This window comes from Pseudophryne corroboree, chromosome 10, assembly GCF_028390025.1.
Source record: "Pseudophryne corroboree isolate aPseCor3 chromosome 10, aPseCor3.hap2, whole genome shotgun sequence".
In the NCBI taxonomy this organism is placed as follows: domain Eukaryota; kingdom Metazoa; phylum Chordata; class Amphibia; order Anura; family Myobatrachidae; genus Pseudophryne; species Pseudophryne corroboree.
This window is the reverse complement of record NC_086453.1, coordinates 101,348,003-101,365,615: the sequence shown is the minus strand read 5'-3', so window position 1 is coordinate 101,365,615 and position 17,613 is coordinate 101,348,003. Positions and strand designations below refer to the sequence as shown.

Below are 17,613 nucleotides of genomic sequence, written 5' to 3'. Positions count from 1 at the left end.
GGTAAGACGAGAAAACCAGCAACCGCAGGTTCTCAGGACCAGAGCATGATGGTGCCCCCCCCCCCCCCCCCCGAGGGGATCTCGAGGTCTGAGCTCGGCTGCGTCACTTCAGCCGCAGCTGGGAATGCTCCTGCCCGGATACTTGGCTAAAGGACCTCATTTCTCAGGGCTACAAGCTGGAGTTCGACGGTGCTCCTCCCCAACGATTTTTCAAATGAAGCTTATCAGCTTTGGAGGATACGCGTCTTACGCTGTAACAGGCCATACTAGAATTGGTCCAGTCCCAAGCCATTGTTCCAGTGCCACTGCAACAACAGGTAAAGGGTTACTTCTCCAACCTGTTTGTGGTACCGAAACCGGATGGTTCGGTAAGGCCCATTTTGAATAAAAAATCCTTGTGAACACTTACCTAAAGGTTTTCAAGTTCAAGATGGAATCCTTGCAAGCAGTGATTGCGCGCCTGGAAGAACGGGAGTTCATGGTCTCTCTGGATATAAAGGACACCTATCTCCATATCCCGATTTGGCCTCCTCACCAGACTTACCTGAGGTTTGCCCTGCTGAACGATCACTACCAGTTCCAGGCGCTACCCTTTGGCCTGTCCACAGCTCCGAGTGTGTTCACGAAGGTGATGGCAGAGATGAGGTTCCAGCTCCGGGTCCAGGGGGTCCATATTGTCCCTTATTTGGACGATCTCTTGATAAAGGCGAAGTCCAGGGAGCTGTTATTGCTCCATATAGACCACACTATCCAACTTCTATCACACCATGGGTGGATCCTCAATTTACAGAAGTCACACCTGGAGCCAACTCAGCGGCTCCTGTTCCTGGGAATGTTGCTGCATACTGTGGCCCAGAAAGTGTTCCTCCCAGATGACAAAGCAAGAACACAACAGGAGATGGTCCGACTGGTTCTCCGGCCTACTCGAATATCCATCCATCTTTGTATAAGATTGTTGGGGAAAATGGTAGCCTCATACGAGGCAATCTAGTATGGAAGGTTCCATACCAGGACTTTTTTATTGGATCTCTTGAGCAAGTGGTCCGGATCACATCTTCAGATGCACCAGATAATACAACTGTCACCTCAGGCCAGGATTTCCCTCCTGTGGTGGCTGCAGTCCTCAAATCTACTGGAAGGTCGAAGTTACGGGATTCAGGATTGGATCCTCCTCACTACAGATGGATGGGGAGCTGTCATCCAGGGGGCTCAGTTCCAGGGCAGGTGGTCAGCCCATGAAGCCCTACTTCCGATCAACATTCTGGAACTTAGGACGATCTACAATGCTCTACGTCAGGCCTCTTCTCTACTCGGGGATCACGCGATCCAAATTCAGTCGGACAATGCCACGGCAATGGCGTACATAAATCGGCAAGGAGGGACAAAAAGCAGCACCTCAATGCAGACGGTGTCAGATACTCCTCTGGACATAAAGAAATGCAAGAGCAATGTCCGCAATCTTCATTCCGGGAGTAGACAACTGGGAAGCGGACGTCCTGAGTCACAATCTCCACCCAGGAAGAGTAGGGGCTCCGCCATCAGGTGTTTCAGCAGATCATCGACCGGTGGGGCTGCCCACAAATAGACATGATGGCTTCTCGACTCAACAAGAAGCTTCGCTGGTATTGCTCACGAACAAGGGATCCTCAGGCGAGGGCTGTAGATGCACTGATGTCGCCTTGACCTTTACCGGCTGGTCTACCTGTTTCCTCCGTTTCCATTGCTCCCGAGGGTGCTCTGATTGCCACGGATTGACCTCAGAAGGCGTGGTACGCGGATCTTCTGGACATGTCCGTCGAAGAACCTTGGCCTCTGCTAATAAGAAGAGCTCTTCTTCGACAAGGACCGTTCGTCTACCCGGACTTACGGAGACTTCATTTGACGGCATGGAGGTTGAGCGGAACATCCTAGCTCAAAAAGGCCTTTCCAAAAAGGTTATGACTACCATGGTTCAGGCTAGGAAACCTGTGACGTCAAAACACTATCATCATATCTGGAGACGATATGTCTCTTGGTGCGAGGAACTCGCGTATCCGCCTGCAGAGTTCCACTTGGGACGTTTCCTGCAGGCTGGTGTGGATAATGACTTACATCTGGGTTCCATTAAGGTCCAGATTTCAGCTCTCTCAATTTTTTTCCATAAGAAATTGGCAGTGTTGCCTGAAGTTCAGACCTTCTTGTAAGTGGTACTTCACATACAACCTCCTTTTGTGCCGCCCACGGCACCCTGGGATTTGAATGTAGTTTTGGAATTTCTACAGTCCTCCTGGTTTGAACCTCTGATGACGGTAGACGACAAGTACCTCACGTGTAAGACTCTGATGTTATTGGCCCTGGCTTCTGCTAGGCTTGTTTCAGAATTGGGGGCCCTATCGTGTAAAAGTCCCTACTTGGTCTTTTACGAGGAAAGAGCGGAGCTCAGGACTAGGCAGCAGTTCCTGCCGAAGGTCGTCCCTGCGTTCCACTTGAATCAACCTATTGTGATTCCGTCAAGTTCTGGCACTTCTGCTCCTCCGGAGGCATTAGATGCTGTGTGAGCCTTGAAGATCTATATCAAGAGGAAGGCTCAGATCAGATAGACGGATTACTTATTTTTGCTGCTTCTAAGCAGTCCATTGCTCTTTGGCTTAGGCTTACTATCCAACAGTCCTATGTGTTGCCAGCCTTACGTGTTCCACAGTCTCTGAAGGCCCACTCTACAAGATCGGTGGGGTCCTCCTGGGCGGCTGCCCATGGAGTCTCGGCCCTGCAACTGTGCCGAGCTGCTACCTGGTCGGGAAAGGACAGCTTTGTGAAGTTCTGCAGGTTTGATACCCTGGCCAAAAAGGATACCCAGTTTGGACAGGTGGTGCTGCAGACCTCTCCACACATTCCCGCCCTTTCTGGAAGCTTTGTGATGTCCCCATCTTACTAATTCCCCAATATCCCTTATGGATGCTAGAGAAAATAGGATTTTAATTAACTACTGTTAAATCCTTTTCTCGTAGTCCATAAGGGATATTGGGCGTCCGCCTCAGTGCGTTTACTTTTCTGCAAGTTTTCTCTTATATGGTTACCTGTTCAGCTGTTGCTGTTTTGTTCCCGTTGCTGGTCGATTTGTGTTATTGGTGTGCTGGTGTGTGAATCTCACCACTCGTAGTTTTTATTCCTTCTCCCAAGTATGTCCATTCTCCTTCGGGCACTATTTTACCTATTACTGCCTGTGGGAGGGGGCATAGAGGGGAGGAGCCAGCACACCCAGTTGAAGAAATTTAAAGTGCACTGGCTCCTTTGGACCCCGTCTATACCCCATCGTACTAATGCCCCAGTTTCCCTTATGGACTACGAGAAAAGGATTTACTGGTAGGTAATTAAAATCCTATTATTAGTGTTTAGGTAAGATCGGTCTTTACTGTTAGCCCAGAAAAAAAATATGCACTGTGCCAGTGGTTCTCAACCTCGGTCCTCAAGTACCCCCAATAGTTCATGTTTTCCAGGTCACCTAGCAATTGAACAGGTGTATTCATTACTCACTGACACATTATAAAAGACCCACAGGTGGAGCAAATTATTTCACTTGCAATCCTGTGAGGAGACCTGGAAAACATGAACTGTTGGGGGTACTTGAGGACTGAGGTTGAGAACCACTGCACTATGCAAACCTACATATAAAATGTAAAAATAGGTTGCTGTACCTCAACCTGAAAGACTGAATACACAATTTCCATAGCAGTAATAACCATTAAAACTGTGGCAACTTTTTGGGCTGGTTATTTTAAAGAACAGTCATTATTAAAATAGATGATCACAATAATCGAGAACATACTAATATTGTCAAGATCCCATTATTGCCGGTTGCCTTGAGCATTTTAATGAAAGAAGAAAACATTTTTTTTTGTCAATAACACAACCCTGTGATATGTTTTAGTTAGTATTTGGTATACAATAACTTCAAGCAAATTTGTTTGTGAATGCTGTCCAACTTTTTTTAATTCTTCAATTTGGGGACGTGGTTAACCTGTTGAATGGAGTATTGTAGGTAAATTAATATAATTACACCCTCTTAACAATTGTCTGTTCTCCTGACACTATACCTCATGCCTGCTAGAAGCACGCAGTTTACTTAAAGTGTCGAGCCAGTGCGGGGGCCTGTTAGTGTTTTAGTTTTATTTGTGCTCTGGTCCATGACTGCTGCCCAGGGCTTACTGCACAGATGCTAGGAGTGGGTGCTCAAAGCACAGTGGCTGACCCTCTGTTTCCGATGACAGAGGCACTGAGGAGCAGTATCGGTGCCTGTGAAGGCAGTATGGTTGCTTGTTTGAGTCTCTCCTAGACCTGTGGTTTGGTTCAGTCACAGACAGCTTGATGAGTGGTTTCATAATTCAGGGATTTGCAATAGAGCTTTTGGTCTCCGTTCCCAGGCACTATTTTGCAACAGGTCTTGCTGTGCGGGAAGTCTTTCAGTCTTTATTCTCCACACAATATGTTTCAGTTCTGGATGGACAGAAGGGATTGGGGATTTACGTCAATCTCTTTGCGGTGCAGAAACCTGCCGGGTTTCTTTTTTTTGTCTGATTCTGAACTGCAAGCATTGGATAACCCAGCTCAGGGTGGACTGATTCAAGATGGTGTCTCTGAGATCTGTCATACACCTTATGGAGCTAAGCAAGTTCATGGTATCTGTGGACATTAATAAGGGGTATTTGCATGTTCCCATGTAGAGCCTTCTCCGCTTTGTGGTTCAGAACCATCATTACAAGTTAAATGCACGTATGTTTGGTCTGACGACAGCCCCTTGTTTTCACAAGATCTTCTTTTAGGGTTGATTGTAATTCCCTACTGTTGCTCCATACAGTCCCTTAAAACTCGCTTCCTCATTAGCCTATTTTACCACTACCTAATCCCATCTCTCCTCCACTCCCATTTAGAATGTCTGCCCTCATGAGAAGGATCTTCCATCCTCTTGTTTCATGTTTTCCCATTATGTTAAGTTAATAAGTGGATTGTTACACGCACACGCGCACACACACACACGCACACACACACGCACGCACACACACACACACACACACACACACACACACAGTTATTTGTGTATACTGGCCGCCATCTATTTTATTAATCTATTTGCTCTGTATCCATCTTCCAAGAATCTGATGGAGCTTCTGTTAGATGTCAGTGCCATGGGGAATTTGTCTCATTTACTTGTTCCCTCCAATGACCATGCGCTCAAGGGTACTAAAGAAAGTAAAAAAAAAAAAAAAAGGTTTTTTTTTTTTTTTTTTTTTTATAATCTGCTAGCTCCAGACTGGCCATGGAGTGTGTGGTTCGTTGGAATTCTCAGTCTTGGCAGCTTCCACCATGTCCTATCCTGTTAGCCAATGCTCTTTACTTGCATTAACTGCAGCTACATTGTTACAACATGGCTGTTGTAATCACAATCGTCATAGCAAAAGGCTTGGTTTAGAAGGTGATTCCGAATTTCAGGCTGACTTTAAGGCTGGGGAGGCCAGTTTCAGCTAGACCTACATCTCCTGAGGTGAACGACAGGGGCTTTCTACTATGCCATTTAGGTTGCCTAATGGGCGCTACACACTGCGCGATTTCTCATGGCACATACCTCCAGATTGTGAGCTCCTACTTGGTAGCATAGCACCTTGACTGAGCAGTTTGTAGGGCCACCAGCTGGTCATCTCATCATACATTCACCAGTTTCTATAGGTTTCATGTGTTTGCATCCAGAGATACCAGTTTTGGTAGGTTGGCGCCTTACTACAGTATATTAACTATTATGTAATTATAATAGTTATGTCCAAATAAAACCGTTTGGCCTTGTCAACTTGAAATACAATTTAGAATGTGTAATACTTACTGCATAAAGTTGTAGTATTATGAAGTTTATGGTGTTTAAATGATGTCTCATATTTATTACTAAGTATATTTGGATAACAAATCTTTGTCTAGGACAGTCCAGAAACTTGCAATACAGTAGCTGTTAAAAACTGTCACCAGGCAACTCTCGTGGTCACTGAATTGAATGTAGATGTACATGGATCATATTAGGGTCTTGAACAATTTACCAGCTACTTTTCAAAAACTTCTTAAAGGGTCATGCACTTTAATGCCATTAGAGTGGTTTATTACATAGAGGATTTTGTCGAAATACTATTGTCCACTATAAAATTTGAATTGTTGAAAGTTCACTTCAATCGGCATAAAGCTTATTATAAAGAGAAGAAAAAAAACAGACGTAAGCATATAACATTTTATCTTTGGTTTGGCTGTACAGCAAACCGATAAAAGATTTACCTTATTAGTCACCTTTAGTTCCAACTTTCCTGCCTATTGGTTTCCTTTAGCTGCAACTAAATGGCGAAATACCTATTTTCCAGGTCGTCAGTTAGACAAAATTAAGGCTGAGGCACAAGAAAAGGGGGATCTTGGCCTTGTTGCGGAGAGCAGTCGTAGTAATCAGCGCATCATGTTTACACCTCCGAAACTGACTGCTTCAGGAGTCTTCAACAAGCTGAAAGAGATCGCTAAAATGACTGGCAATGCTGTAAGTACTAATGTGATGTGCAGAAGCCAAATTGTAACTTTTGTACACTTTTTTTGTTCAGCAAAGGTTTTGGCAGCTGGTTGTCTCAGCTTTACATAGACATGGACAGAGCATACTGTCAACACGATAATGGTGAATGCAAAATATATCAGAATCAGCTTTATTGGCCAGGTATACTTACGTATACTAGGAATTTGTCTTCGGTTTTCTATACAACAGCCAAGTAGGTAACAGGTAAGCAGGAGTGTGTGTGTGTGTGTGTGTGTGGGGGGGGGGGGGGCAATTAAAGTTACACAGATAGGTATACCATAGGGACACAAGTTAGTTACATGTACGTCTAGTCAGTCAATGTTCTGGAGTTCAGCAGGCGGACAGCTTGGGGAAAGAAACTTTTGAGGCTTCTGGTGGATCTGGCGGGGACAGCCCTGTAACGCCTGCCTGAAGGAAGCAAGTTAAACATGCTGTGGCTGGGGTGTAGCTGGTCTTTTACTATCTTCATTGCCCGCTTTTTAGCTCTGGACAAGTACAGGTCCTGGACTGAGGGAAGGTCGGCCCCGATAATCTTCTCTGCGGTTCTGACCACCTTTTGGAGCCTGCATCTGTCCCTCGCGCTGGCGGAGCTGTACCATACGAGTATCGAGGAGCACAGTACCGACTCCACAATCGTGGAGTAGAAGAGGAGCAGGAGCTTCTGTGGGATGTTGAACTTCCTTAGTTGCCTGAGGAAGAACAACCTCTGCTGCGCTTTCCCAACAGTGGCGTCAGCGTTGGACCCCCATTTAAGGTCCCTGGAGATTGTGGTCCCTAGAAACTTGAAGGAGTCCACTAGCGATACCACACTGTCAGCAATCGTTAGCGGAGGTGCACTAGATGACTTCTTCCTGAAGTCCACTATCATCTCGACAGTTTTGAGGGGGTTGAGGTCAAGGTTGTTGTGGATGCACCACTGGGCCAGCCGGTCTACTTGCCGTCTATAGGCCGATTCGTCCCCATCCTTGATGAGGCCGATGACGGTGGTGTCATCGGCGAATTTGATGATCCTTACTGATTGCGCCTCTGAGGTACAGTCATTTGTGTACAGGGAGAAGAGCAGGTGTGAGAGGACACAGCCCTGAGGGGCCCCTGTACTAATGGACCGCGCTTGAGAGGTGAATTCCCCCGCTTTCACCACCTGTGTCCTATCTGTCAGGAAGTCTATTATCCAGGAACAGGTAGCTTCTGGGACCCCTAGGCGAAGTAATTTGGGGTGGAGGATGCTGGGGACGATTGTATTGAAGGCCGACCTGAAATCGACAAACAGGACCCTCGCGTAGGTACCGGGAATGTCTAGGTGCTGTAGAATGTAGTGCAGGCCCAGGTTGACTGCATCCTCGACACACCGATTCGAGCGATAGGCGAACTGCAGGGGGTCCAGTTGGGGGCCAGTCACAGTTTTCAGGTGATTCAAAACCAGACGCTCGAACGTTTTCATGACCACAGACGTCAGTGCTATCGGCCTGTAGTCGTTCAGGTTCGTGATAGTGGGTTTCTTGGGGACCGGGACTATAGTAGACCTTTTGAGGCAGGAAGGGACTTTCTGTAGCTCCAGCGATTTATTGAAGATCTTGGTGAATATGGAGGCGAGCTGACCCGCACATGCTCTTAGGGCAGATGGTGACACTCCGTCAGGACCCGGAGCTTTCCTGGTTTTGGTCCTTTTGAACAATGCCTCCACCTCTTCTTGGGTGACTTGCAGTGCCTGGGGTTGGCCGTTGGTGTTCGGAGCATCGTAGAGGTGATTGTTTGGGTTGCAGGGGACTTCTTTTGCGAACCTGCAATAAAAGTGGTTTAGTTCATCTGCAAGGTCTTGGTGCATGGCGGTGGACTTTGATGTTTTCCTATAGTTGGTTATGGATTGCATTCCTTTCCATACAGATACAGGTCATTGGTGGAGAGATCATTTGTCAGCTTGTCCGAGAACCGCTTTTTTGCTAGCCTGATTCCTTTAGTCAGAGAGTTCCTAGTACGGTTGTATAGTGCTCTGTCACCGCTGCTATAGGCCTCCTCTTTGGCTCGACGAAGTTGCCTGAGCTGGGCATTGAACCAGGGCTTGTTGTTGTTGTTGTTGTAAATGCGGTAAGTCTTGGTAGGTACAAACATGTCCTCACAGTAGCTGATGTAGGATGTGACAGTGTCTGTCAAGTCATTCAGGTCGGTTGCCGAGGCTTCAAAGACCCCCCATTCCGTGCAGTCAAAGCAGGCCTGGAGCTTCATCTTGGCCTCATTGGTCCATTTCTTAACGACAGGCTTAACTGCTCTCAGCTTCTGTGTATAGGTAGGGAGTAGGTGGACGAGGCAGTGGTCAGATAGGCCGAGTGCAGCACGCGGGATAGACCGGAAGGCAGACTTGAGGGTAGTGTAGCAGTGATCAAGGGTGCGCCCTTCCCTAGTGGGACACGTGACTTGTTGTTTGTACTTAGGTAGCTCCTTGCTCAGGTTAGTTCTGTTGAAGTAACCCAGTACTATAAGCAGGGAGTCTGGGTGTTTTTGTTCTATGTCGGATATACATATGGCCAGGTGGTGCAGGGCTTCGTTCGCGCAGGCGAGGGGGGGGGCTGTACACTCCCACAAGGACAATTGAGGCAAATTCCCGGGGGGAATAGAAGGGGTTGCAGTTGATACTCAGCATCTCCAGGTGAGGGCTGCATGATTTGCCTATGATCGTGACATTGGTGCACCATCCGTCGATGTAGAAGCAGATGCCACCACCCTTCGTTTTTCCTGAGAGAACCTTGGAGCGATCGGCCCTGAAGAGACTGAAGCCCGGCAGAGACATCGGGTTGTCCGCAATATGGTCGTCCAGCCACGTCTCCGTAAAGCAGAGGACGGATGACCCTGTAATGCCTGACCCTGCGCTGCCCAGAAGGAGGGACAATTCGTCGAACTTGTTTGCCAGTGAGCGCACATTCGAAAGCAGGATCGCGGGTAGTGCAGACCGGTGCCCTCGCCGCCGCAACCTCACTAGGGCGCCTGCGCGACAGCCTCTCCTCTGAGTCCAGGTCCTTCTAGGGACGACATGAGGGCCTTCGTCATTCTCTTTCCGGGGCCGGTGATCCATTCGCCAGTCGCCACCTGGGCTGCGGGGGGGGCGCGGCCGCTCGGTCATCCACTTCGGTGTCCACAACGTCTGCATCCTTGCCACACAGGGCAGCGAGGGCTGCAAGGGCCGCTGATCCGCCCGCCGACGGGCCCGAACGTGTGGTAAGCACCTTGGGAGCGCTCCAACTAAGGAGGGCTTCCCTGCTGTATTTGGTCACCGGTGGGGTAGACAAGGGAAAACAAGGGGAAACTGGTATTTTGGCTGAGCTGCGTAGCTCCGAGTCAGCCATCTGCGGCGCCATCTTAGATTGTAATCGCTATAATCATTGTTGCTGTAACCTATTGATGCTCCTTAATACAATGGGTATATTTGAAACAAGTGATACTGTAAATAAAATAACTTCTTTTTCTGTTGCTGATTTAGTCAAAAGCAGACTTGTGGTGAGGTGTTAGAATCCAATTCCTGTTGTGTAGGTGTGAAAGATCTCAGTGTGAGAGGCCTTTGAAGTGAATTTCTTGTGGGGGGTAGTGATAACATGTGTCCTTTGGAATGGCTCTTGCAAGTTGAAGTGAGCAGTGACCCTTCAGTGATTCAGAGCCTGAATATGCTGTATATTAGTTGATTAATGCAAGAAGTCAGTTATTTCTTTATCATCCACTAGGGGTCCCTGGAGTACTCTTGGGATATGGACGGGCTTCCGTAGGAACAGCACTGAATATTTAAATTTAGAACACTCCACCCCTCCATATCCCCGAGCACCTCTGTGTTTTTTCTGTGCTAGACGTAGCAACAGCTCTGTGACTGAAGTCACGATTACTTTGAAGAATTTTTCTTTTTCTTTTTCTTTTCTTTTTATTTTTCTATATTACATCCCTTTCCCCCTTCCAAAAGGCAGGGTCAGGGATAGTGCAGCTGCTGATAGCAGCAGGGGCGTGTCGGGCCTCTCTGAAAGAGCTCCCACACAGACACACAGTTCTGGTGTGCACAGGCTGGCCGGCGCTTACTAAGAAGCCCCGTCGGAGCCTCATCATAGACGTGTTCCACAACTATTCAGGTATGTGAGGAGAACGGGGCGGTCAGCTTCCGCTGCCGCCCCGACGTGTGGGGAAGGCGCTGGTGTCTTTCGGCTGTACGCCGCAGTGGCTCCGGCCGCCGGGGAACATAGCGCCACTGTCCTACACTGCTCCCGCGTCTCTGAAGGGTACGGCCGCCGCTTCTCCCGCTGCTCCGGCGCTTCGTACAGGGTACCCGTAAGTCTCTCAACGGGTCCGCCCGCCACTTTTCCCGCACTTCCGGCCGCCTCTTCAACGCTGCTGCCCGGGTCCCATAGCGCTGACACGCGTTCCCAGGTCCCGGGGTGCCGCTGCCCGGCCCGCACTGCACGCTATGGAGCAGATGCGAGGGGGGAGGAAAGGACAGCAGCAACAGGCTGGGGATAGTATAGCACATATAACTATATAATGATGTTTATACTGGCAGGGAGGCTGTTTTATAATGATTACACAGGCTGTTAATAATATCAATATGAAACTGCACTGTGATCATATGTATAAGCATGGCAGCCATTTTAACCATGCTTCCTGTGTCTTTCTCCTGTGTTTCCAGAACGTTCCTGTCCTACATCTCTACTCCACCGGAGGCGCAGGGGTGTTAGAGGGAATTTGGGATCACATTTCATAGTACTGGCCACGTGTACTGCACTTGGCCAGATTTATATACAGAGACACCTTACTGCTATTTTACTGAGTCGTGCAAGGGTCTGTTTTTTGTGTATTGTATTGTCTGTCGCCATAATGAGTAAGGCACCAGCAAAAACTAAAAAGCATAATTGCAAAGTCTGTGGCAGTGTGTTACCGGATGGATCTACCACATGTACAGTATGTGTTGTGGATTCGGTTCAGAATACCATTTCTGCTCCAGTTTTACAACCAATTTCCTCACCGGACCCTCCGTGGGGTATGTTAGTAAATGTACTGGATAGGTTACAATCAGAATTGACCGCCGCTCGTCGGGAGCGGGAAACGGTAAGATCTGAGTCTAGGGTGAGGCCGTCAGAACTACCGGAGCCGTCTCAGCCTTGCGTAAGGTCCAAATCCATTTTGGGTAAACGGCATGCATTTCATATGTCTTATGATTTTCCAGTTTCTGCTATGTTGCATTCTGACGATTCCATGCCAGACCTCACGGAACAAGGTGAGGGTGAGGAGGGCGAAGTGGAGTCAGATGGCGAGGATTTTAACAGTTCCGGCATTGATGATCTCATCAGAGCGGTACGTCAGTCTCTGAGGTTTCCTGAAACTGAGGAGCCTCTCACAAATGATCAGGTCGTATTTACGAAACGACGGAAGACGCCAATAAGTTTTCCTGTGTCGGATTCTCTAAATCAGATGTTAGTAGAAACACGACAGAATCCAGATAAACGGTTTTCTATACCTCGCAGATTTAAGTCTAGTTATCCGTTTCCAGACTCGGTAACGTGTACATGGGAGAATCCACCAATAGTTGATTCGTCAGTGTCCAAGCTTACCAAGAAATTAACCATACTAGTGCCGGCAGCTACTACGCTTAAAGATCCTTCAGATCGCAAGATAGAAACTATGCTAAAATCCATGTATGTAGCAGCAGGTGTGATGCTAAGACCTGGATTGGTTGGCATTTGGGTCACTAAGGCGCTCATAATATGGCTTACAGAACTCAAATCTGCCTTACATGACGAAAACCTGATAATTCTTGTAAATCAAATGATTGAGGCTGTAGAGTATCTCTGTACAGCGTCTACTGACGTCTGTCAGCTCACTTCTCGTATTTCATCGTCGCTAGTTACGGCACGAAGAGCACTCTGGCTGCGTGCTTATCATGCGGAGGCAGAGGTCAAACGAAGTATAGAGGCGTTGCCTTACGATGGCAAGAAGTTGTTTGGTCCAGAATTGGACGCATGGATTGCGGAGGCTACGGGAGGTAAGTCTGTTTTCTTACCATTGCCTCCACCGGTTCCAAGAAGAAGGTACGCTGGACCTTCGTTCAAATCCTTTAGACCTCAGCCCTTTCGAGGACGTGGCAGAGGATCAGCCACGCCTGCTAGACGTGGTCGCGGACGTGGTTTCCAACAAACCAACACAACTCGCCAGGACGCTAAGGTTACCGACAAGCCAGTGGCATGACGGGCTACCAGCCCATCTCGGTTCTCCAATTGTGGGAGCACGCCTTCAGACGTTCCATGTGGCGTGGTTCCACACATCCGCGGATGGGTGGATCCGCAATTTAGTGTTAAAAGGTTACAAAATAGAGTTCGACTGTCTTCCGCCTCTGCGGTTTTTCAAGACAGGATTGCCTCTGTCGGACGACAAGAGGACGGTTCTGCAAATTGCCATTCAGTCCCTACTGGATTCGGCAGTTTTGATTCCGGTCCCTGTACACCAACAGGGTCAGGGTTATTATTCAAGTCTGTTTGTGGTACCGAAGCCGGATGGCTCAGTCAGACCAATATTGAACTTAAAGGGGCTCAATCAGTACGTAACTTACTACAGATTCAAGATGGAGTCTCTACGTTCGGTGATTGCGGGTTTAGAGCCAAAGGAATTTATGATTGCGCTAGACCTCAAGGATGCGTACTTACACATTCCAATTTGGCAGCCTCATCAGAAATTCTTACGGTTTGCAATACGCCAGAACCATAACCAGTTTCAGGCTCTACCGTTTGGCCTGTCATCAGCGCCTCGGGTATTCACCAAAGTGATGTCTGTGATGATAGCTCATCTCAGATCCCTAGGAGTGACAATAGTTCCATATTTAGACGATCTGCTCATCAAAGCTCCGTCTCAACAGATACTTCTCCAACATGCGCTGCAAACATACGATGTACTGGTTCACCACGGTTGGATTGTCAATTTCAAGAAATCACATCTAATTCCGTCTCAACGCCTTCAGTTCCTAGGTATGATTCTCGATACGGTCAATCAAAGAATTTACCTACCACAGCAGAAAGTACAAATTCTGCGCCATTTAGTACAATTAGTGCTGAAGCCACGCACAGTGTCGGTACACTTGTGCATTCGCCTCTTAGGCACAATGGTGGCAGCTTTCGAGGCGCTTCAGTTCGGAAGATTTCACTCTCGTCCATTTCAACTGAATGTGCTTGCCCAGTGGTCGGGCTCGCATCTGCAGATTCACCACAGGGTGAGGTTGTCGCCAACAGCAAGAGTATCTCTGCTCTGGTGGCTCAAGGAACACAATTTAACCGCAGGAAGACGGTTCGGAGGTTGGAATTGGATAATTCTAACTACGGACGCCAGTCTCAGAGGTTGGGGAGTGGTAATTCAAAATTGTCAGCTCCAGGGTCTCTGGGCGGATCACGAGAAATTGCTGTCTATAAATGTTCTAGAACTCCGCGCAATTTACAATGCGCTACGACAAGCAGTGCACATGATTCGCTCTCAACCTGTCCAAGTGCAGTCGGACAATGCGACGGCGGTCGCATACATCAACAAACAAGGAGGAACGAGAAGCCGCATGGCAATGCGGGAAGTAGCTCGAATCCTCAATTGGGCGGAATGTCACCAGGTGATATTGTCGGCCGTGTTCATTCCGGGAGTGGACAACTGGGAAGCGGATTATCTCAGTCGTCGGGATTTTCATCCAGGCGAATGGGCATTAAATCCAGAAGTGTTTCACATGTTGGTTCAGCGATGGGGTTATCCTCAGGTGGACCTGATGGCGTCTCGACACAATCACCAAACGTTCCAGTATGTGTCCAGAACAAGAGATCCAAAGGCAGTGGCAGTGGATGCTCTCACTGTCGCGTGGCCGTACAGTCTTGTGTATCTGTTTCCACCGTTTCCGTTGCTCCCTCTGGTGCTAAAACGGATCAAAAGAGAGTCGGTCACAGTCATACTAGTGGCGCCTCATTGGCCTCGGAGAGCTTGGTTCTCGGATCTCCGAGGACTACTCGCAGACGATCCTTGGCCGCTCTCACTGCGTCCAGACCTGTTACAACAGGGTCCGTTCCTTTACCCCGATTTAGCGCGGCTGCGTTTGACGGGGTGGCTGTTGAGACCGCCCTCTTAAGAAGAGAGGGCATTCCAGATTCGGTTATACCAACCATGTTACGAGCTAGGAAGCCGGTTACGGCAGCTCATTATTACAGAATATGGCGTGCCTATATAGGTTGGTGTGAAGCTCTGAAGTTTCCGACATCCTCTTTCAAGTTATCCCGCCTTTTGTTATTTCTACAAACAGGGTTAGATGGAGGACTGCGTTTATCTACACTAAAGGTGCAGGTATCTGCTTTGTCAATTTACTTTCAAAGAAGATTGGCTCTATTGCCGTCTATACGCACTTTTCTCCAAGGTGTCCTCAGAGTACAGCCTCCATTCATTCCACCTACAGCGCCATGGGACTTGAATCTGGTTTTAGAGTTCTTACAGTCTTCATATTTTGAACCCTTACAGCAAGTGGATATAAAGTTTCTCACTTGGAAAACAATTTTTCTTCTAGCCTTAGCTTCGGCAAGGCGTGTTTCAGATTTGGGTGCCTTGTCATGCAAGGCACCGTATTTGGTGTTTCATGATGACAGAGCGGAACTTCGGACGAATCCCGCCTTCTTACCCAAGGTAGTGTCATCTTTTCACATCAATCAACCAATAGTAGTTCCTGTGTTGACAGCACATTCTGGAACTCTTGATGTGGTACGCGCTTTACGCGTTTATGTATCCCGAACATCTTCAGTTCGTAAGACGGATACGTTGTTTGTTCTCTATGATGCTGCCAAGATAGGTTGGCCAGCGTCTAAACAAACCTTATCCAGATGGATAAAACTGACCATACATCAGGCTTACCTTCATGCTAGGTTACAACCGCCTACGTCAGTAACCGCTCATTCCACACGTTCTGTGGGAACTTCATGGGCAACGGGTCGTGGGGCTTCTACGACGCAGCTTTGCCGTGCGGCTACATGGTCTTCAGTGCACACGTTTGTGCGCTTTTACAAGTTTGATACGTTTGCGGCATCAGCATCTAGCTTTGGCCGCCTAGTGTTACAAGTGCCAAACAGCTCTCCCGCCCACAAGGGAAGCTTTGGTACGTCCCAAGAGTACTCCAGTGACCCCTAGTGGATGATAAAGAAAATAGGATTTTGGTACTTACCAGGTAAATCCTTTTCTTTGAATCCATAGGGGGCACTGGACGCCCACCCAGAGCAGTTTTACCTAGTTGTGGTGAGTTCTGAGGATCTTATGGTAACACACTTTCACCGACTGGTTCAAATTACAAGTGCTGGTTAGGGTGTCAACTGTTTAGTTGTCAGTAACGTTATGTGTTAACTTCGTTATTGTCAGTTATGTTATATGTAATACTCCATTGTCAACATCTCTATAGTTCCTGTTCGGCTCAGTAAAAAACACTGAGAGGTGCTCGGGGATATGGAGGGGTGGAGTGTTCTAAATTTAAATATTCAGTGCTGTTCCTACGGAAGCCCGTCCATATCCCAAGAGTACTCCAGTGCCCCCTATGGATTCAAAGAAAAGGATTTACCTGGTAAGTACCAAAATCCTATTTTTTTGCTCAGAGAACAGAGGTGAATGATGTCTAAGTGAGGGGCTGGATGGAGCCAAATATAGGTTGTAGTTCACAGTACCTTGTCTGGGATGTCCAATGCAGAGCACAGTAGATTCCAAACTGAAGGACTTCTAAGTGGAGAGTTGCAGAGGTTTCAATCTAGTGTGTATCTCAGCGCAGGAATGCAATCCGTTGGTTTTGATCAGATGTCCGCGTAGAGTAGAACAAGTTAAAGGTAAGTCCTTGGATATTTACGATGATTTATAGGTCAGTTGTGGTGAATATCAGCTGTTTTATGGAGATGATCAGGAGCATGCAAAAGGTGATGCAGCCATCTTGGTGTTACAAGGTATAGATGCAAGATGCAAAAACTAAAGGTATAAAAACACAATATTAAAATAAATCTATGCAGCAGTTCTCATGAGCACACAAAGGGGCAGATACAGTATATTAACCTGGAGGTGGCATAAGGAAGTGATAAACCAGTGAGAAATGCCAGGTGATAAACACACCAGCCAATCAGCTCCAATATGTAAATGAACAGTTAGGAGCTGATTGGCTGGTGCATTTATCACTTTGCACATATCACTGGTTTGTCACTTCCTTATGCCTTCTCCAGGTTAATACTTCTGCCCCAAAGTTTGATACTTGGCAGGTCCTCAGATGGTTAGTACAAGTACTGTTGGTCCAGTGAGAGTCCCACAAGTTTGTTGTTGGAAGATGACTTGGTGTGTACTGATCTGGGTTTATCCCTTTAATGTCATGCCATGTATACTCCTAAGGGGAATGGTGCCATTCCTCAATTTAATACTCATTGTGTGGGTGAAGGGTAGCAACATAAAACTCTATGTCCTACAAGAAGTAATCTACAGTAAATATATAAACGGTATAGTATATGTGCGGGTGCATCTATGTGTGTGAGTTATATCATAGCATTTATATAATGTAGAGTAGTGATTTCTTGAAAACATGGTGTGTTTTTTTTTGGGGGGGGGGTTCTTTGTGATTATAATATATACCTCCTTTATTTCAGTCTATGAATAAGAAGATTGATATCATTAAAGGATTGTTTGTGGCATGCAGGTTTTCTGAAGCACGCTATATTGCTAGGTATGTATTGTGTATAGTTAGATTTATTTCTGTGTTCTCTTTTTTTATTGTTATAGTTATTGATCTCCTCTATTCTCCTTAGATCTCTGGGAGGAAAACTTCGAATAGGGTTGGCAGAGCAGTCCGTTCTCTCCTCTATTGCGCAGGCGGTGTGCCTTACCCCACCTGACCAAGGTGAGTAAGGGCTAGGATTATTAAATAAATAGGAGCACTTGATCCAGATAACCATATTTAAAGGCCACTTTTGCCAGGATTCTAACAGAGAATCCACTGAAGCTTGCAACGGCTTTCTTGTAGACAGGTGCCCACATTTACTCTATTTCATAGATGTGGT

At 47.2% G+C, this 17,613-nt stretch overlaps 1 protein-coding gene across 2 annotated transcripts in view; it reads left to right on the top strand.

Annotated features, from left to right (window-relative positions):
• The window catches only part of LIG1 (DNA ligase 1), a 359,710-nt gene that overhangs the window by 247,446 nt on the left and 94,651 nt on the right, over window positions 1-17,613 (top strand). For both annotated transcript variants that reach the window (XM_063942666.1, XM_063942665.1), the window contains 3 exons: window positions 6,372-6,538; window positions 17,203-17,279; window positions 17,362-17,453. In XM_063942666.1, the coding sequence (XP_063798736.1) occupies window positions 6,372-6,538; window positions 17,203-17,279; window positions 17,362-17,453 (336 nt within the window). The remainder of the gene's footprint in view (window positions 1-6,371; window positions 6,539-17,202; window positions 17,280-17,361; window positions 17,454-17,613) is intronic.